The 22,234-nt window shown below is 41.8% G+C and overlaps 1 protein-coding gene across 1 annotated transcript; it reads left to right on the plus strand.

The window, feature by feature from the left end:
- Nucleotides 1-1,872: 1,872 nt before the first annotated feature.
- RGMB (repulsive guidance molecule BMP co-receptor b) lies at nucleotides 1,873-21,880 on the plus strand. Its single transcript, XM_037801759.1, has 3 exons — nucleotides 1,873-2,429; nucleotides 7,517-8,025; nucleotides 20,906-21,880. Exons 1-3 carry the CDS (start codon nucleotides 2,279-2,281, stop codon nucleotides 21,572-21,574), a joined length of 1,329 nt encoding a protein of 442 aa, XP_037657687.1. The 5' UTR covers nucleotides 1,873-2,278; the 3' UTR covers nucleotides 21,575-21,880.
- Nucleotides 21,881-22,234: the final 354 nt, after the last annotated feature.

Here is a 22,234-nt window from a genome sequence, read left to right on the forward strand (position 1 = left end):
CCATATAATTCAGGAACAATATTGGGGTGGGGATGAGGGAGCTAGAGGGCAGGGAGGAAAAAAAATAGTCACGAGGGAAAAGACCCAAACCAAACTGAATTTATTTATCCTTAACTCTTGGTTATATGTTTTGAAGGATCATCAATAAGTTGGGATGCTTCTTTCATAGGGGTCGAATTAAAACTTGAGTTAAGGAAATAGAAACTATATTAGCAAAATGCTTTGAAAAACACTGTATTCATATTTTTATTACTTTTTAAAGATGTTTACTAATATTCCATTAACTTTATTTCATTGATTATATGCAGTAACTTCACGAGAGTAAATCTTTGCTCTAACAGGATTTAGTCCATGGTATTATCTAAAAACCATGCCCCTTAGGAACAAAGTCATTTCTCCGGGCAATTCTGAAGCTATTAAGCATATTATGGATATAAAAAAGGTTTGGATTATATCTCAGGCAAAAAAAAAGTATATTTACTACCTGAGTCATCACAGTATGCAGTAAGTAAGCAATGAGGAGTTACAGTAAAAATAGTCATTAGGGGCCTAGCTGAGTAATTTCACATTGTATCTAAAGGAGTAAGCTGCTGTGATCGAAGGTTTGCCGTCCATTTTTCCTGGTCCATTGATTAACACAATGTAAAATGTGGAATATTAACACATCCGTGGTTGATACGAAACTCCCCAGTGGAGACTGTGAGTGATGTGGCGGGTAGAGCCGACGAACTGCGATTTAGGATCAAAGTGGATTTAAAATGGCAGCCGTTAGTCGTTAGAGGAAGGGCCAAGGGGGTGGGGAGGTAGTGTGAAGTGGCTCCCAGCTTTCAGGCCCTTCTTGAGATTAGATATCACTTCACACCTACTGATAACCAAATTGGACCCTATCATCAGTCTCATAACTGCTTTTCTCTTTCTCCACTTAGCAGCCTCTTTCCTAGCAGGCAATTGTCTTTTCCCTCATTTTTGGACCCTTCCAAAAAGTAGGAAGTGATCTGTCCTTGAATTAATCTGCTAACAGAAATGTAGAAATTTGTGGAAAAGCCACTGAGTAACAACAAACCGTCACATAATTTCTCTACACTGCGTAAAAACCCACCGCCCTCATTAATCTAATTACACAGCAACCTAACATGTTGAAATTCGCCCAGTTTCAGACCCCTCCCCGCTGCTTTCATGAAGGCAAATATCAAAGAAACAAGAACTCTGGAGCCAAGACTCGCGGGTACCTTCCCAGCCCATCCGATCTGCCCCGAACAGCGGGTCACATTCAGATTTCCAATGTGACTCTGCCCTGGTTTTACAAAGCGACCGCAACAGGCTCCAACGCCGTTCAGCAGATGTGATTGGCTGCGAAGGGACCTGCCATAAGGTGCTGGGTAAAAGTGACCCCTTCCTTCAAGGATCTAGAACGGGATGGGGCGGGGCGTGGGAAGGGAAGTAATAATAATTAAAAAAAAAACTTGGAGGGAAGTTGATCCCAATCACAGCAATAGAAGGGAAGGCCAAAGGCTGATTCTTTTGTAATGAGGGCAAGGGCGAGTTGCAGGCGTCTGTTTCTATTGGGCGCGAAGAAACAGTAAATCGCGGAAGGAGGTGAAGAGCAGAGAGGAGGAGGGAGAGGCAGTGAGCGAGGCTAGGCCGGGCGCTGCAGACGGGATCCGCAGTCGGAGGCCGAGAAACGCGAATTACACTGAACAGGCGGGAGGAGGCGCAGGGGCGGACATTTCGGGCCCTGCGAGTGGTCGGCGGGCCCCGGCGGACGCGCGCTCGCACCCAATGGGGTGGGAGGCAGGAGGTAGCAGGAGGCGGGGGCAGCGTGGATTGGCGGGCGCCACGCGGGGTGGGGCGGCAGTACAGGACCGAGATTGACTGACCGAGGGGGACTCCGCGTAGAGACACCCGAGCTGCCGGCGGCTGCTCGCTAGGGTTGGGCGCGCTTCTTTCCACGCCGGCGGCGTCCACGCTGGCCGGGGCGCCCGCACGCTCGCGGCTGAGTTCGACACTCGTTTACGATCTTTGTGTCTTCTCTCCCGCCCCTTTCGCCTCGCTGGCCGCCGCGATGCTGCTGCGCCTTGTTGCCGCCGCCGACTTGCTCCGCCCGCGGCGCGCTGCTTGCTGTGGTGGTGGCTGCGGCCCGTCTCCGACGCGGGCCTGAAGGAGGAAAAAGAAGAAGCGAGACGCGCCCTCCGGCCCATGCCGCAGCCACGGCCCCGGACCCTTCACGGCGCCCGCGCCGCCGCCCTCGCCGGAGCCCACGAGACCTGCATGGACGGGCATGGGCTTGAGAGCAGCACCTTCCTGCGCCGCCGTCGCCACCGCCTCCGCCTCCGCCACTGGGGCTGAGCAGCGGCGCCGCCCCCGGCTCTGCCCGCCGCCCCTGGCTTTGCTGCTGCTGCTGCTGCTCAGCCTCGGGCTGCTCCACGCAGGTACGAAGCACGCGCGCGAGGAGCCAGCCTTAGGTCCGAGCGCTTTGTTCCCAGACAGCCCCTAGTCCTGAAGGCGTTCGCTGGGGCGGAAGGGCGGCGTGGCGCGACAGAGAAGGCCTCTTGAGCCCCTGACACGCACCTTCGCGGAGTTCAGGGCGCGGCGGCAGCAAGCACACACCCGCCGTGCTCACGGTGCGTCCGGGGCGCGGAAGGAGGCCCTTCCCCTCCGCGCGTCCGCCCGCCCGCCTTTGGCACGGACCGTTGATAAATCTCCCCTTCAGCAGCCGCTTATCAAAGATTTAGCGAGCGGGGGCGACGGGGGCTGTGCGCCCGAGACAAATGTTCCGGATGCTTTATTGCTCTCTGCATTGGTGTTTACTGAAAGTCAGGGTCAGATCAGGTTTCCGCCGCCGCCTCGGAGTTGAGACAAGGAGCCTTGTGCTGCTTCTCTGAAGTTGGGGGAGGGAGGATGGGAGGGTAGCGGTGAGGCGAAGGAATCGCACCAGATGGAAAGATTTTAACCAGAGTTTTAAAACCTGCGGGTTAATCTCGAAGTAACTGAAAGTTTCTAATAGGGATTTCCTCCGTATTTGCAAAAGCTGCTTTTAATTCTACTTCCAACCTCTTTGGCAAAACTCGTGCTTTGTGGCTTGCCGCGTGTTTTCGGGTTGCTTGAGGGGTGTGGGAGAGGTTGACAGAAATGGGTGTCTTTCTGAAAGTAGGTGCTTTTCCTGTGGAAGCAGCAGTGTGGAATCTGTTCTTAGCGAAGTAAGCTTACAGATGAGCCTTCTAGTATGTGGGACCTCCCATTTTTCTTTTTTAAAAATCGTTCCGTTCAGACCTAGGACACTCGTTACAAATAAACACTACTTTTTTTTTTTTTTTCTTAGGAATTTGCATAGACGAATTTTTTAATGCCGAAATTGAAAGGGGAAATACCTGTTGATCCTAAAACAATTAGAGCATTAGATAGGTTTCTTTTCTTTCGTGGTCTTTTTGTTCTGTATTTTTTGAGAGTCAGAACTCTCTGATCTGCAGTCCTGAACTTCAATGCCACCCAAATGTGGGAGTAATTTTTATTTATTTACTAAGTCATACCAGCCAGTGCTAAATATCAGGGAAGTCTTTTAAGGAATGGGAAAAAAATAAAACACGTGGCATTTGAGGAGACTTAATTTCCTTTGCTTTTACTTTGCATTGTTTTGTAACAGCTGCATTTTAACACTCACTTTGGGGAAATATAGATTGAATCCTTAATAAAAAGCGAAATAGCAAGTTACAGAATGATTAACGTTTTTAATCAGTGATTTTTAAAATCCTAGAAAATAATGTCAATCTACTTAAAGTTAAATGGAAAATTTTTCCTGGCATGTCTAAAGGTATATCAGTATCAGGAGTGCTTTGTGTGAAAAATGTGTGTCCATATTGTCAGTGTTGGTTTCATGAATTGAAAGTTGAAGTATTAGGCAGACTGTATCCCTCTTGGCTGTTTGGATAATTTCCCATGGTTGCCATAGGGTCCCGTGACAGGATTGGAATGTGGTTCTTGATGATTTCTTTGCTGGCCAATGAAAGTCATAAAAAGTTGGTTTCAAGATTCAGAAAACTGAGGTGCCTTAGTCCAAGAATTTGGAATTTGAAACTCCTGTCAGTATCTTAATGTGTCCTCACTCATGTCTCCATGAGAGTCAACCTAAGGTTGCTTTGGTGAGTGATTTCTGTGGACAACCTATTGGAGTGAAGCAATTAATCTTGGGTTATAGAAAAAGAGGGCTCCTTTTCAGAGATTTCTTTGAAGAGCATGCTATTGAAATGCAGGGGTTGTTTCTCCTCAAAGCTGGGAGCCTAGCGGAGTGCTTTTTGCAGATGGACTACCATATGTTTTATGCCTGGATCCATGTCATATGTCTCAGCACCCATATGGTTCTGCATTTTGCTTAATTCAGCTTTTGCATATCTCGTTTCTTTTATTATAAACTGATGATTGTGCTGCAAACTCACACGTGCAGTCCTGGCATCCAGGAACACTGCCTTGAGTGGTGAGGCCTCTGTGTCTTAAATCTCTAGCAAGAGCTCACAAATCCATTAGCACTTCCATTAACTGAAGTGAAAATATTTAACCACCAATCACAGATGATCTGCAAAATAGAGAAGTGTATAACTGCAAATTCTGAAGTGTGCACTTGGGGAATAAAAAGAGTGCCTTTATTTACTTTTGTTGTTGTTGTTTTAAGCAAACCTCTGCAATTCCTGAATGGAGATAACAATATAGGAATTATTGCTTACTATACACTTCATGGCTTTCTTGGCTACATCCTTGAGATTATTTCTGCTCTGCATTGCCTTGGCATTTTGACAGGAGGTTTACTTTACCGCCTATAACAGGCATAATGTGCATTTTCATTATAAATTCATGAAGCTTGGGTATTTCTGTGTATGTGCTGCAAGTTAGTCATCATACAGGAGCCTGCCTTAGGGGTTAAACTGCTGACCCAAACAGCACTTTCTCTCCAGTTCACCCACCTTCTTCCCATAATCTCTATATCAAAACACTGTTAGAAATCATATCCAAAACAAAAGAACCCAAGGAGTTCTGTTTTATGTGAGATTTTTAAAGTAATCAGCACTTACCTGCTATGAAAAAAGGAACAGTGGGGGGTAAAAAAGGACCAAAAAAGGAGCTGGGGATCTGAGTTCTGCTTCTTTTCCCTTCTGAATAGTTGCATCTGCATTTCCATGCTGTTCTTACTTTTGATATTTTATGACTCTTTGAAATAATTATAAGTAAATGTATGCTCGGATAGATTTTATAGACCATAAAAAGAACAAATAGGCACTGCAAGTTTAGCGGAAAGTTCTTGTGCTGTCATTTATTTGTAGTCTAAGAGCGGTTCATTACTGAGTGATTTTGGCTCCCATTTGTATTTCCTTGCTTGCTGTATGATTTAAAAAGAAAAAAAAAAAAAATACAGTAGTTAAAGTCTTTTTCTTCAGCTATCAAATACTGTTGTCCAAGTAAGGAATTTAAGGTAAACAGGACCTGTGGAGGAAGGAAAACGGGAGTAGAGACGAGGCACCATTTTGGGGGCTTGTTTTCAGCTGTGTAGAATCCAACCACGATGAGGCCTTTAATATCCCTTTGCCTTGTTTTTTCCATCTGTGAAATGGCTTTAACTCCTTTTGGTTATTTTATTTTATGTTATTTTGAGTAAAAATAGCTTGAAATAATTTGGTCTTCTTTGGAGAGAGGAACTCGATAAATTCTTGAGCTGCTTTGGCCAACTTTGGAATGAGCAAACATAAAATCAGTCAAACATGTGAAGACACTTCCATGATTCTTTTCTTTAAGTGTGGTTTAGTGATTGCTGTAAATCCATAGCTCTAAAATATTAAAATATTTTAATCTCTTCTACTCAGGTTAAAATGAAAACCAAATCTAGACTACAATATTTTTCCCCTTTGGTCTTTGAAATTTAAAAATGGGGGGGGGTGATTTAAGAGCTTGACACCCCTCACCCTTTTCTTCCAACTGAGGCCAGAAACGGAGATTACAGGCTATTTAATTCACATTTAAAAGCAGTTACTACTGAAAAGATTACAGTATCTTTTTAAGGAACATTAGGGTCAGTTTTAAGTTTTTATCAGATGAAGTCCTAAATCTTGATATATTCTGAAGTTTGCTGAACCCACATCTTGCAATAATTATGTATTTAATAATACTCTCCTAAAGCTGTTCTATTTTGTTTTTTTAATTCCCCTCATCTAGAATATGAATTATAAGATATTTTGTGGCTGGAAACAGTCACATAGTTCATCTTAGAACAGCTTCCCCATTTCTCATGTGAGGACTCTAAGACTTGAAGACATTAAGAGGCTTCCTCCCAGCTTTAAGACCTGTAAAGAATTTTTAACTAACACAAATAGGTGTTATGGTTTATTTCTTTAAATTTAAGGTTGATGATAAAGAAAAGTATTTTTCTTTGGAATAAGTCTATGGTTCTCACCTTATGGAAGAGACTATTAAATTGGAGTCTATGATGGTATAATTTTGGCAGTTCTTGGTGTTTTTTTTTTTTTGCTTTTTGTTTTTTTTTTGCACTCGAAATTTTATAAATTTTTACATGAGAAGCTAGTGGTAAAGCATCATTTGGAAATTGATTTTTAAAATAGGAAAACAATATTTTTCATTACTTCATTTTAGATTCGCTTTTAACTCATTAAATTTATATGACTTGCTTTGAGGGGGGAAATAAGGTTTATATTCACTCTGAGAATTCAGTGTCTTAAAGTTCTCTAGTTACGTTTCTGAAAAAAATATATAGGTAGTTGGAATCATCTGTTTCTGCTGCACTAATTTCACTGTGCTGTATGTTTGTTTTACTTGTGATATGCTTTGGGGCTGGGATCCTAGGGCGATGGGGAAGGATATTAAAGGAGAAGTCAATACATAGTTTGGTCAAGTGGAACACTTGCTTTTTTTTTTTAATAGAGTATTACACTTTGTAGAAACCAGAAGTTATAGATGGCAGTTTATATACAACATGTTCATAAACATGCCTCAGGAAGTACAGAATAACTCATTATCTGGTTTTTCTTAATAATCTTACCCCATAGTAATACTAGAATTGGATAAAAATAGTCTAATCATGCTGTAATTTAGGATTTCCCTTTCCTAGGTGTGGAGGCTTTAATTGTGGTTTGTAGTATATAGTGCTTTCCGAAGCAATTACTTTACTTATGTAGTTTTCAAAATCAAAACAATTTTACATCTTCAGTTTGGCCTTAGAAGGATCTTTCTCAAAATCTATGAACAAATAAAAGTTGATATTACCATTCCCTTGTAATGTAAACCTAAGAACACTAAACTAAACTCATTCACTCACAACGGCCAACACTATGAAGTTTTAAGTCAACTAACTGCTGTAGTTTTTTTCCCCAGAGCACAATGCAACCCTATTTCTGAAGGCCTTCTTAAAATAGGAGTATATGAAGTAGAACAAACAGTTTCCAGAGGAGAATGCCATTTTCTCATATAGCTCAGGAAGTTTTGAAGCGTTTAAAAATGTTCGGTCTCTTCTTTCCCATAGGTGACTGCCAACAGCCAGCCCAGTGTCGAATCCAGAAATGCACCACGGACTTTGTGTCCCTGACTTCACACCTGAACTCTGCCATTGATGGCTTTGACTCTGAGTTTTGCAAGGCCCTGCGTGCTTATGCTGGCTGTACCCAGCGAACTTCAAAAGCTTGCCGAGGCAACCTGGTCTACCATTCTGCTGTCTTGGGTATCAGTGACCTCATGAGCCAGAGGAACTGTTCCAAGGATGGACCCACATCTTCTACCAACCCTGAAGTGACCCATGACCCTTGTAACTATCACAGCCATGCAGGAGCCAGAGAACACAAGGGAGGGGACCCAAACCCTCCCAGTTACCTTTTTTGTGGCTTGTTTGGAGATCCTCACCTTAGAACATTCAAGGATCACTTTCAAACGTGCAAAGTGGAAGGGGCCTGGCCACTTATAGATAATAATTTTCTTTCGGTTCAAGTGACAAACGTGCCCGTGGTCCCTGGATCCAGTGCTACTGCTACAAATAAGGCAAGATAAACTTTTTTTTTTCCATTTTCCTCTTCTCACTTATAACTTCCAGGTATTTGATTCTTTAGACAATGTTGAAGCATATTGCTAAAGATCTAGTTTAAACGGAACCTTTTTTTTTTCTTGGAAAGCAATTAACATGGTCAATGAAGGCTTAAATAAAAATTATTTTGTAAGGAGTTTTTCACTAGAATTCTATGGCTTTCTAAAATGTGGGTCTAAATTTAAATAGGCAGTGACATGAAGAGTAAGAAGTAAACAGCGAAATTGCGTTCTTTAGGGAAAAAGGGCTGTTTAACAAAAAAATGTGTACTTTTATCAGTGATGTCCTTTTTGAGTTCTTGTGTGTGTTAGTCGTCTTGAAGAAATCTGTGTTCACATTTATCAGACTGACTGAAGTGGGTATTCTGAATAAACGCTGTGAAGCCTAAGGCAATAACCTGAGTTTTATTGGAAATTTGGAAGGTATAGTAAAAATGTCATGTCTGTAAGCCAGCTTCCCAATGGCAAATCCACAGTGGTGTTTTAGTTACTAACTTCATGGTGACCAAAGAATTTGCATTGAATTTTGCAGAGCAGTGATGTTTAACCCACAGGACCTCAGCCCAGAGGCAGAGGGAAAAGCTGACAAAATTAAGTTAAACCTACCCTGCCTAGCTAGTTAGTGTCTGTGGTCCAGGGAGGGGGACAGGTGTTTTAAAGAAACTGATACTGGGCAGAGATCCTCAAAGCCTCCCTCCTTTAAGGTACCAGTGTCTTAGTGCACTTAGGTAGAGAGAGGCTAGGAACTGGGCTCCCAATTGCCAGTCAGTTCTAATTTTGTCATTAGCAAATAAAGATGTCAAAAAGGGTTTCCCATAAAATTAGTGTCTCAGGTAACTAACTCCAACCAAAAAATCACATACACAGACCATCTCATCTTGTTTAATTTCCTTTATTCATTATATCTATTCATAAGCTGGTTTAGATTAAAATATTATTGCTAAAGATGAAGCTTTTTGAAATAGTATGACTGTTCCTTTGATTCCAGCACCCTCCTTTGCCTCCAAATGTGTGCCATATTTTTTTTAAGTAAATTTAAATGATTTTACTTGGCATTTTGTGGAGGGAATTTTATAATACCTTGGGAGGTATCTGGATACACCCTGGAGTGTCACAAACTGAAATTAGAAATCATTGCTCTGAACAAAGAAGAGTCTTTGGGGACTGCCAAAATATTTACACTTCAACTCCTAGTAAAAGTCCAAACTTGCCTTTTGCCTTACTGAATCCTACATCTCAAAATAAACTTTTTTCTCTTGCTTTTATATGTATACAAGTAATTTTTCCTGTGTGTATATCAGAATATGTATTTGCTATAAGGTACATTATCAAGTTACATAATTATAAATTTATAAGACAAACCACAGCCAAATGGCCATCACTGCCAGGGAGTGTAAGGGCACATAAAACCTGGAAATAGTCTTTGGGAAAACATAACACCAGAAATTCAAGAAGACAGTTCCCTTGGGAATGAGAATAGAGAAAGTCATCACTTGATTGTGCAAATACTTGAGGACTTGGAGGGGTAATGTTCAAAGAGAACTATTGAGATTAATAAGTGCTGAGTGCATGGGAAAATATTGGTTCTTTTCACAAGCCTAAAGTTGTGTCTTCCATGCCATCCATCCAGTCACATAACTTCTGTTTGTTATTGGACCTTTCAAAATTCTATACTTTTTACTGATTACAGTAAAAAATGTTTGGGGGAGAACTAGTTACCTTATATCATTTCAATTCAATTCTGGTGAATCTGTCATTTAGCAAATGTAAATGAAGAGTATAACAGTATTCTATCCCTGTTGCTGGTGGGAATCAAAGGTTTTACCCGTTCCAAAAACAAGGGGGAGAAACGTCCTCAGACATAATTCAAGTGGACAGAAAGAATGCTTGGTCTTTAGTTGCACTATTGGCAGGTTTTTCCCCACATCTGATGACTATGCTGTTCAGCAACAATTTACTCTCTGGCTTTGCGAATGCTAGTTGTTGTTGTTTTTCCCCTCCACCTTTTTGTAACTCTCTCCAAAGCCCCAAAGCATCTGGAAGGTTATTGTTGAAGGCCTATTTCAATGTTCGTATGACCTGTAGTGGTAAAATCATGCAAGACAATTTCCTTTTACCTACCCAGAACCAAAATAAAACCTTTAAAAGGCCCTAAAGCAATAACAAAAATAATGGTTATAAAAATAAAAACAGTATTAGGCAAATAGTAAGAATGAAATAAATTCCACATAAAATCTGATTTTTTTCCCTTGGTAACTACTGCAATCCTTTAAAAAAACAATTTCTTTTAAAAGTTATTGTGTGTGAGTCCCAGCTTTACTGATGTCCAGCTATTTAAAAAGCCAGCACTGTACATTCCAGATAATGACCCATGTGCTCAATGTTCCTAGATTTAAAGACTGACCCATAATATAGTAGAGACTGGTCACCTGTGGTGAAATTGCTCTATTTAAATGTCCATTGATTTCACCGCCTTCAGAACTGAACTGAGGGACTGGACCTGGGGTACTTTACCCAGTGGGACCCCTACAGCAACCCCTCAGTCCTGGGAACCTGGCCTATCCCTGGCTTCTTGAGCAAGCCATCTTCAAGCCTATCTTTTTGAGTTCTGCTTGGCCCTAAGTACCCTGTTTTCCCTCATCACAAAAAGACAAAACGGGAATAAACTAAACAATGGAATGAAAGAAAATGAAGTCAGAAAATGGGGCCGTTGATTAGCTAAGACTTTTCCTTTTTCTGCGTTGCAAACAGTGAGCATAGGGCCTATAGGCCTGCAGTGCTGGGTGCTGTTGCCTCATCTCTCCTTGTCTTTTGGGCCTCTCCTCCACCACTCCCTTCTCTCCTGCCCTGGGAGGCATAAGGCTTGTTTTCCAGTTAGTCATGGTGTGCGCAGGTACGCTTGCTGAGGGTCCTTTGTTTTATTAAGAGCCTCCACCAGTCTGTTAGGCCCCCTCTCTTCAGGGGAGTCTGCTGGCAATGGGCCACCTTCCCAGGCTGGTGTGCTGCTAAACAGGACAATTGGGCTGGTTTTTCGTCTCCACCGGGGCGCTGCAGGGCCTTCTGGCTCAGCCACACACTTCTGCTGAGATCCACCTCAGCTCTGGGCCAGCTTCCTCACTTATGGCTGTGAGACGCTGCTGCGGCCACTGGGGGAAAGTGAGATGAGGAGGATGGGCTTGGAACTCGCAGCATGAGCTACACGGGAGCAGATTTTATTTTGGGGACAGGAAGTAGCCCATACCATATAGGCTACGGAGAGAACACATGCCACTAGCTCTCCCTTGGAATAAACCAGGTCATTCATCTGCTTGTTGGGATGTGTGACTTTTGTATCTTCTATTCCATATTGTCCTTGCCATCCTTTCAGTCTCATCCCATGTTTCCATGTTTCTCTGTCTAAATGAATTCAATAAGGATTTATATATGCCATAATTACAGAAGGTGATTTAGGACTAAATTATTTATTTTATGAAAGGGTTCTGCACTTTTACAAATGTATTCCTAGTGATATAGATTAAAATCACACTGCACCAAATGCATTTAAAATGATTCCTTTTCCCCAGAAAAATTTAGGAATGCATTTATTATTAAATTGCATACCTAACAATGGCAATATTTTTAAAAATTATTTTTACAAATGATTTGAATACCTTTGCTTTGATTTTTCTTTTATTTTAATGTAATCATATCACCTTTCATCACTCCAGCTCTCTTAGCCTATCCTTTAGTCTCAGGAAAACAAAATAAAAAAGTGGAAGGGAAGGTTAGCGAGGACAAAAGGTCCTTTTACAGGTTTTCTGCTACAGACTTCTCTGTGCTTCACCTTTTAGTGAGAGGTGACTTACCATAGGGCATTTTGGATTTGGGAAAGGGATATGTTTCTTGAGCTTGACCAAACCAGGTGACTGTTGGCAAAGCAAGTGGGTATCTTAGTGCCTTGTATGTTCTGCTTGCTGCTGCCCCTTTCCTAGCCATGGGCCACCAACTCGCTCCAGTCGCATGGGCAGTAGCACTCAGCACCTGTCCAAAGCCTGTGGGTTCGCTTACCATATAGACAAGCTACTTTCTTGGAAACTGGAAAATTTCCACTAGTTGATGATACTCGACATGCAGAAAGACTTAGTTGATTAGGTATGTTCTTGCCTAATGTCTTCCTCAAAATGTATGATCCAAGGTTTTCCTGCTTGATAAACACTATTTGCTTGTGGCCTCTTCCTATAGTGTAAGTTGGGTCAATTTCTCCTTTCCAATGCTCTTTATCATGTAGTTATTGTTCCACAATAGCACATAGGCCTGTAAACCGGGATTCTGGGTCATTCTCTGTTGGTTACAAAATCAGAGACAGATTCACATATATTGCAAAGGCTTTACAACTGTCATTTTAAGCATGCCTCTGGATCAAAGTCCCAGGCTTTAGTACATTTTTTTTTTTGTAGCCAAGTTTTTGCAACCCATGTTTTTAGTATCTTTACAGAGAATGTAAAGGTGTAAGCTGCACAGTTGATGATTCTTATTTTTATGATCTAAGGAAGATGCTCCTTCCTCCCATCAGCAGGTTGTGTTTGGAGAATTTGGACACTTCTCTTGCATGCGATGTTGTTACAGGAAGGACACGTGTACTTTCTTTGGGAATATGGTACCTCCCCAAGCAGTGACATTGAGGCTTTTCCTTCCAGAGAGTACAAATTGTCTTGCAAATACTTTGTAACTAATCCCTAAATTCTGAGATAGCTCTTTATGTTTACTATGGTTGTAACTCTTATATTATATGGATAATTCTTGCTGTCTCTTTGAAATTCACTCCTTATCATGATTCACCTTGCTTTACAAAGGTGCCAACATTTTGTAACATATTGGGGAACAGATGGGAAAGAAGTTTGCAATTATAGTTTCCTGCTCATTGTAATAGTTTCTCTGATAAAATGTACCATTAGTTTGGTGCTACATTTGAATGACTGCGTATTAAAGGGCTCGCTATATGTGGGAGATAACAGAGGTGGATGTAATCTCTACCTCAGTCTAAGTACATGACTGAAATTTGCAGCAGTAGGTGGGGAAGTGTGGGGTATATGTATAAAAGCAGCCATTTTCCAGATTTCATTTAGAACATACGCACATCACGCCGGGGCTGGTTCCAAGCGCTGTTACTTAGCAGATTGACATGAGTGTCCCGAAGGACCAGAGAGATTGGCTGCTGAAAAGGCCTGTCCCAGGCTGTCACCCAGGGCACACACCTGAGACACCTCCCCCTACTTGCCCTTTGCTTTCACAAATCACTCTTTTTACTCCTGGCATTTAGTGTCTGTTTCCACTTCCCACAGTCAAGGTGGCCCCTCACCTACATCCTTAATTCCTCCCCCTCATACAACCAAGCAGGGTATAGAACTCTGGTGCCCACTTTTGAAAGGTTGCTGTTCTTTGATTTAATACGAAAGGTATTTCTAGAATTTTTTAAAGTATTTATTCGATACTCTTACACACTGAGTTTTATTATTTATTTATTTATTTATATTTATATATTTATTGTAAAAGCAGTGTTAATACGTTAAAGAATAGTCTCTAGAAGAAGAGAAGGCAGTCAGTTCCAGGTGGTAGTGTTCTTATTTGTTCTTTCCTGCTTCCTGCAGAGCTCTTGTTTGTACTGGATTATAAGGTCTGAGGCCCAGGAACTATCCAAATTTGCTTCATATCATTTCAGCAAATTGCCTGGAGGTAAAAGGATTTCCTCCAACTGTATGTGGGAAAAGAAAACAGAAAGAGAAATTATTAACTGTATGATGTACCTGTAAGTGTGAAAGGTCATTCTGTAAAATGAAGTCCACCTTGTGTATTCTTTAAAATACTCTGGATAATCAGTCTTTTACCAAGTCTTACCGTTCTCTTGAATGAAGAAACATAGAAGATGCTAGTAGAAATAGTCCAAAAACTGCACATAGTTAGTATCTGAGTATCATCTTACTCCTTCCATTTTAAATCTTCCTGACTGTGCTGCACACTCCATCCCTGAAGTGAAGGAGTAGGGGCCTTCCAGATCCCCTGTTTGTAAGTGACATTAACCCAACATCTGCCCGCACCAGGCAGGATTCGGTGAGGGTGCGGTGGGTCTCTACTGCTTTAAAACAAATCCACACTCCTTCGTAGTTTAAACCAGAGGCAAAAGGCCAAGTCTAATACACAGCTAAGAGTTAGAACTTGTTACTTGTTTTTCTGTCTCATTTCCAAATGTTTCTCCCCTCTCCTCTTCTGTTACTTGTTTTTCTGTCTCATTTCCAAATGTTTCTCCCCTCTCCTCTTCACCCACCCTTCTGCCCACCCCTGTTTAAATTCTTTTTCAGTCAACATTTTGAGAAGGAGGGTATGAGAAGGAAACATTGGATGGTTGGCACTTTTTTTGTTGGCTTCATTTAATGCTAACCAAACAGTTTCTGCTTGTACGGAATGTGGCATGAGAGTCACCTACAGTGTTGAACAATGAAAAATGCTTCCATATCCATTTTGTCTTTATTTGTTTTGACTGCAGTAGAACTTGCTCTTCCACTGTTTTGAATTTTGTCTTCTTGTGGGTGGGGTAACTTTAGGATTCTTTAAATTGCTCAACTTGTCAGTAAAAGGTAACTAAAAAGAATTGGTAACATACATCTGAGATACAGAATTTAATTGGACAGCCTTGTAATGAAAACACATTTCTGTTGGGTCTAGAAAGAATTTGGGGTGAAACTGATTCTGTGGAGAGAGAAGTTCTTTATGCCCCAGTTAGCTGGTTGTTTTAAGACTTGGAGCCGAAAGAACATTTGGCTAATTCTGTTGGGGTTCTTTCATGTTGGAACATATTATGTATACTGTAGGTAGAATTGATATGACAGCACTTAAACACTAACTTCTCATCTGCTCTGCATTGCTCCTGAAATAGGTCAGGATTTAATCTTTCCACTTAAAGATGTGTGTGTGCACGTGTATACATGAACGCACTTACATGGTATTGATATTGTGCCCTTTCCCTGCCCAAGGAAATGAAAACAGAAGGATATTGTTTTCTGGCATTCTAGTTAACTGACTTCTGGGACTGTATGGTCACTGCTTCTGACTGCCTTCCTGATTTCTCAAGGGCTTTTTTTTTAGGCCTGGGACTTGAAACTAAATCGAGGGGTGGAAGAGTGTGAGTGTTTTGTGAAGAAGACAGTGTGGCCTTTTTTTTTGCTTACCTCCCAAAGCTGAAAAATGATCAAAGTGGCTGTGATTTCCTAATCCCCTGTTCCCCATTGGGTTTGGGAACAGCTGTGCTGAAACTACGCCCAGAGCATGTGTAGGTCACCGCTGGGGCCTCCGATCTGCCCCCATCCCCTTTAGGAGAGGGGGGCCTGAAGGCAAGACCTGCTGGGGCAGATTCTGCCCCTAGAGTTCCTGCCTCTGGGCCTGGCTCTAACCTTTCAAAATATTTTTAGCCTCTGTTTGAAGCACAGTGGCAGCCTAGGCCTGTAATACTGTCCACACTTGCCTATCTTCACAACTAGAAGCACAGGAAGTGCTACATCCGCCGGCCTCTTCCTAATGTGGTCTGAGCACAGCAAACAAATGCGTTGAGGGAGAAGCTCCCCCGGGTGTGTGCCGGGGGGCTGAGACGCAGAGGGCCTAAGGCTCAGCAGAGAGGTCTCCACATGGACAATGGACAATTGCCCTCTCTCGGAGCCTATCCATGCTTCCAGCCTTCCGTATTTTAAGTGTGCAGAAATTACTCTTTGGAATTTTGTGTTTTGTGCCTGTTCCTTTTATGTGTCGTCCCTGGGCCTGCTTCCCTTCCACTTGCGTATGCTTTTTCCAGCCACCGAGCTTAATGCTTCTTCCCCGGACCACCCTAGCAGCCTCCAGCTGTGGGTGTCCTCCCCCTCCTGGTTTGGTTTCTTTATCCAGCTGCTGCCAACTACCCTACCAGCAGCCAAGGCAGCCCCTGTCCCTGCATGTATCACCTAGGGCAACATTGAAGAGTAATACTGATCCATTCATTTTCTCCAGATCCTGGAAGTGCTCTAATACAGGGATCTGTGGATACTCGAGCCTAGAGAAATCTATTTTGATCTCTCTTTTGAAGGTATTAGATTCTTAGTTTCATTCTGACCCTACAAGGGGTCTAAAGTAAGTTTTTTAATCTGCCACCCGCCTCTTAAACACATGTATTATCCTAGTTTTATACTTTGTCCTAGCCCAAAGTCTTGAATGGGCCTCCCTATAGGTTGATATTCATATACAGGTTGAAGAGTAGTTACAAAATCATATTCCAGTTTATTGAGCTCACAGCTTCCTAACAGGTTCTTCTTCCATAATTTTTCAGGAAAATTATCAATGACATCAGGTATTTGCCAGCTCAACATCTTCTCTTAAATATATTGCATATGAACACCCTCCTGAGATTTGCATGAAATTGTTCAGACAGAAAGTTATTCTAGGTGAATATGCTTCTTTTACTGCCCCACAAAAGGAAGAGACACACAGTTCTCCCCAGTCAAGTATAACCAAAGGACAGTTGCTCTGCTTCAGCCCCAAAACCACACTTCTGGGTTACCCCGGAAGGTAAGGAGGACTTGAGACCAGGGAAGACAGTCTGGGAAGGTACCTTCACAGACCTCCACTTCCTTTTGTTGCTGCAGGTTCTCCTAAGGCTCTGCCTTCTCAACAGTTAGAAAAAAATGACTTTCAGAAGTTAAATATTGGGCTTTTTGTTTGTTTGTTAAGGGCTGGAGAACCATGTGCTCTTGCGGGAATGGTTCCTTTTTTGTTCGCTGTGGTGTACTGATTGTTGAGGCTGTATGCCACTTATATGTATAAGAGGAAAAGGGACCCATGAGCACAGTGTTCTCTTTTTCTCTCTTAGAGTCTGATTTTTTTTTAACCTTATAATTGCACCCAGAAGATATGATGCAGACAAATCAGCTAATTATATGAACTAAAATTCATTTTAGTTTCCTTGTCACAAGCAGAATTTTAACCAGGTACGTATACAAATTATGTTCCAAACTAATTTCGATGGCTGTTTCAGTTTAGTTTGCTAGGCCATCTGAAGCCAAGAAATGTTGAGTTTCTTGCTCTAAAAGCCGTTGCTGGTATTTAAAGATTCCTGTAAGATCCTACCCTGGCAGTGCCAAATGGCCTGATTAAACACCGATAAATATTTCTTCCGAAATACAATAAGCACAAGTAGTTAAGTGCACAGCCTTTGGGGAATTCTGCTGTTTTAAAACCTATGCTCAGCACTTTGCCAGACTGTGGTACCTTGGGAAGATCTCTATCTCTCTTGGCAAAACAGGTGGGGGGGTGGCGCTGGGGGACTCCTATCTGGCTACATTGTTTGCATTTAATATATTTATTTTATTCCAGGTGTAAAGGAGAGGCAGACACCTCTTAGATTGGTATTTCCTAGCAAACCTTAAGTCCGTGTTGCGTTTCTGGTGTGGAAAGGTTGATTTGTAGCTGCTGTCTTTCTCTTCCTAATAGACCTTGTGGGAGGTAAAGATCACAGGGAGTGAAGCATTAAAAATGAATGAGGAGAACTGGAGTAGTTTGTCTAAGGTGGAGGTTGAGAGGGACTGGGTGGGGGAGGTTTAACAAAAGGCATTGATGTTTTAAATGCACAGAAATGCCATCCATCAATAATAAATGGTGTGGCATAGAACAAATGTGCCAAATTGAGTTATTACAGCATATAGATCAGTTCATTGGGGGTGGGGAGCAAGCTGCATAGCTGGTGTTTTAAAATTATCTGTTTGGAGAGCTGTTCAGACAATTCTGAAAATTCTATTCCTATGCTCTGATAGCTGCCAGTTGGAAATATAAAAAGTTTGAAATTTCCAATTAAATTTCAAATGTCTTAAAAAGTAAGAATTATTAGGAATGAATAAGTTTTGTTTGTCCAAGGAGGAAGACAGAATCTGAAAATGGATTTCTGGCCTTTTGTGGCCTCAGTGCTTGCTTTTTAAGTGCATTGTGATTGTTAGGGGGAATGAAACTACATTACAAAACTTAAGTCATGTGAAAATGTGACCCTGTGCCTTCTGCGTTTACATTGATCGTATTTCTTGGTGCTTGTTCAGTATATGCTTAAACTACAGAGGACCACTCAGGAAACTCCTGCTCATGTTTTGGGATTGATTCATTATCCTCAGCATCTTCTTCAAGGGGTAATTCTTGTGAGATAAACTTGTCCAATAGGGAAACAACAAGAGAAATACTGGCTTCAGTGTCTCAAAGGAAGCTAGGAAATTGGAAAAACAGACAAAAATCTGTTCTGGATATTGTAATATTTTGGTGTATATGCTAGTGCAGGCATCGTCTTCTAGATATGTGGGAGTTTAGCGTTACTTGTCACAGGCAGCGTGTGAGGTGTTTGAAATGCCTCCTGATTTCCTGAGTTGGAATTTGTGTGCGTAATGAAAAAAACAGACTTAGTAAGACAAGTGGAACTATTCCACTCCTATTATTGGCCCTTGCTTGCTTTTTTGGAAACTTACTTGGAATTGGATATCTCTGCTTTGTGGTCCCAACCAAACTAATTCCTCTTTGTTTTTCCTTAGGTGAACAAAAAAGTACTTAGCTTTTGCAAATAATGCCAAGTTGGTTTAAATTTGAGGTTTGTTAGACTAGAAGGAAATGACTTAGCTGTTGTAGAAGAGTTTGTTTAAACTTTGAGAACACGAATGTTATAGTTGAGAATGAGGATAGCAATTATATGAAGTCAATTACTAACTCTTATTTTAGGTATCTGTGTTGTTATGACTTTTTCAGGTGCAGAATTTACTGGAATTAATCTTCTCATCTCCAAGGGATCCAAATTTGCCTTAAGAAAAGTACTTGTCAAAATAACTTTAGATTAACCAAATAAATCTGTTTTATAGTCCCATTAGATAACTAGCTCAAAACCCCCTTCATTCTGGAAGGTCCTATGGTTGGATGCACAACAAATTTCCTGGAATCATCTCTGGTACACTTCCTTTGGGTTAGTAAGAAGGTGTTGAAATGTGAGAAGGTTGGCAGTGAAATTAAATTGTGGCTCAAGGTAATTAGGGAGGGAGAAACCCCAGCATTTTCATAGTATATTGTCTGGCTTTTGGTTGCAGCTGCAAACAACGGATATGAATTTAACCAGTTGCTGCAGTGCAGCTGGTTCAGATCTGGCTTTATAACTGGCTGAAATAAAATGAAATGGCTGGAAAATTCCAGTCAAGTAACACCAGTGGGAACATGTGGAATTAAATAGTGTGAGCAAATGCTGGCCGAGTTGGGGAAAAAAACTTCAGACATGTCTTGAGGGTGGTGTTGAAGACTCAGTGAGAGAGTGTGGGGGTGAAGTGGGGGCTGGGGGGCTCATTTTCTAGCCTTTTTAACAAGGGTCTATTGTTTTTGATTAGTTCCCTTGCAGGAGGTGGAAAGTTTCCTCCATCCAGAGTAATTCATGGCATGTTTAGCTTGTCCACCTTCCTGTTCGACTGAAGTCACCTTATCCTTTCTTTTTAATAGGGAAGAAAGAAATAAACTGTTACCTCAGTTACTGAAAATAACACAAATCTCGGAATACTGCCATTGTTCCTTTGGGACAGTTTTCCCATTTTGTGTGACACAGAAGCCCCTGTCTCTTCATACTTATCTTCCTTCCATCACCTGTACCAGAGAAATGTTGGCCACGTGGAGGCAAAGATGTGCGAAGGTTCTTTTTTTTAATAACTGTTCCAAATTAAAGGATTCTGTAGGAAAGAAAATGAGTTCATTAAGGGGAGGCTTTTGTATTAGCAGCAGATGTTTTTTGTTGTTTTTTTTTCCTCCGTGAAGTGTCTGCTTGCTAATGTAGAGAATTGAGAGTTGGATAGAAAACGATCTGAGGAGTTAAAAGGTCATGGTGCCTTTTGGGGAAAGCATTTGCTGTAAGTAGGTTTAGGGTCTTTATTCCCTGCCAGTGCTTGGGAGCTATATTTGCCAAGTGATTTCTCTATCCGGGGATTAGCCAGTGTTGTGAAACATTTGATTAAGGGACTTAGAGAAATCTCTCCTGAGTCACACAAGCAGTAGCTGTTGCTGGGATGCCCACTCCTCAACGCTCTGCTTCTGCTCTGAGGATGTATCTTAAGTTTGTAATGATGAGTCATGGATATGGGTTTTATAGTCCAATGAAGAATCTTTTTAGAAAGCAAAGTTCTGGTAGGGTCACTGTTAAGTAAACCCCTTAGAGGTTCAGCATAATTTAGAAAGGAATCTTTTTATCTCTGAGCTGTACCACAGTTCATCTGTTTTTAGAAGGAGACTAAGTATAAATTAATCTTAAAAATTGCCTTCCCAATAGCAATACTGTCTCTGCCTTAAGAAAGTAAAGGATTGAAATTACCTATATAACTGCTTACTGAGCTATGCATCTAAAGTTAAAATCTTTCTGTATGTATGTTATATTTTACAATAATGGAAATAACTAAAGTTGTGGAATTCTGACCCATGACATTCTTTGAAATTTGTTCTCTACTTGTTAAATAATACTTTGAAAGTTATAACTGTTATGTATATATGTTAAAGTTCACAATAAAAAATATTTAAAAAAAAAAAAAAAAAAGAAAGTAAAGGAGAAAAAAAAAAATTTCAATGCACATTCCCTGTGTTTGTGTTAAATTTTAATTTGAAATACTGTTTATTTTCCCTAAAAGTGACACCACTCATTTGTGAGGCAGGAGCAAATGTGTTGCATCTATAGAGGTTCTGTCTTAAGCCATCCATCTCCAAAATGGAGGTGAACTCTTGCTACAGAGTGAAGCACCATTTTGTTTTCCTTCCCATCCTGTTAACCTTTCGTATGTGTCCCTTCCCACAGATCACTATCATCTTCAAGGCCCACCCTGAGTGTACAGATCAGAAAGTGTACCAAGCTGTGACAGATGACCTGCCGGCCGCCTTTGTGGATGGCACCACCAGTGGTGGGGATGGCGAGGCCAAGAGCCTCCGAATTGTGGAGAGGGAGAGTGGCCGCTATGTGGAGATGCATGCCCGCTACATAGGGACCACAGTGTTTGTGCGGCAGCTGGGTCGCTACCTGACCCTCGCCATCCGTATGCCCGAAGACCTGGCCATGTCCTACGAGGAAAGCCAGGACCTGCAGCTGTGTGTGAACGGCTGCCCCCAGAGCGAACGCATTGATGACGGGCAGGGCCAGGTGTCTGCCATCCTGGGGCACACCCTGCCTCGCACCTCCTTGGCACAGGCCTGGCCCGGCTACACACTGGAGACTGCCAACACTCAGTGCCACGAGAAGATGCCAGTGAAGGACATCTATTTCCAGTCTTGCGTCTTCGACCTGCTCACCACTGGTGATGCCAACTTTACCGCCGCAGCCCACAGTGCCTTGGGGGACATGGAGGCGCTGCACCCGAGGAAAGAACGCTGGCACATTTTCCCCATCAGTGGCAGTGAGACACCCCGTGGAGGCAGCAGCGTGTCTATCAGTCTAGGACTCACATGCTTGATCCTTATTGTGTTTTTGTAGGGGTTGTCTTTTGTTTTGCTTTTTATTTTTTGTCTATAACAAAATTTTAAAATATATATTGTCATAATATATTGAGCAAAAGATAAGAGTATGTATGTATATACCATGTATATGACAGGATGTTTGTCCTGGGACACCCACCAGACTGTACATACTGTGTTTGGCTGTTTTCACATATGTTGGATGTAGTGTTCTTTGATTGTATTGATTTTGTTTTGCCGTTTTGTGAAATGTTTTATAATGTCCCTGCATGGGGACCTGTTAGAAAGCACTTTATTTTTTATATATTAAATATTTATGTATGTACGTGGTTAGTATGTATAGTACATATGCACAGACACCATACACAGCGTTCCTTTTGAAGATGCCTGGTGATGTTGATTGTTGCTATTCTTGGCTGTCCTCTCCTGCCCTTTCCCACTGCTACTGATTTGCCCTGGGGCACGGTTTTTACTTACTGCCTCCTGGTAAAGCTGCCTCATTCCTTGAGCTGTGTCCTTGCCCCTTCTTCTGCCCTTGCTCGGTTTGGAAGAAGAGGGAGTTAACTCCTCGCTCCCAGGTGCTTTTGACTCTGTTAAACACTGATCTTTAGGAACCCTCCACCCTCTCTGTTTAACAGCTATCACTTTTTTAGAAGGTGGAGTATTACTACAGTTCTTT

The sequence above is a fragment of the Choloepus didactylus genome, chromosome 13, assembly GCF_015220235.1.
Source record: "Choloepus didactylus isolate mChoDid1 chromosome 13, mChoDid1.pri, whole genome shotgun sequence".
Taxonomy (NCBI): domain Eukaryota; kingdom Metazoa; phylum Chordata; class Mammalia; order Pilosa; family Megalonychidae; genus Choloepus; species Choloepus didactylus.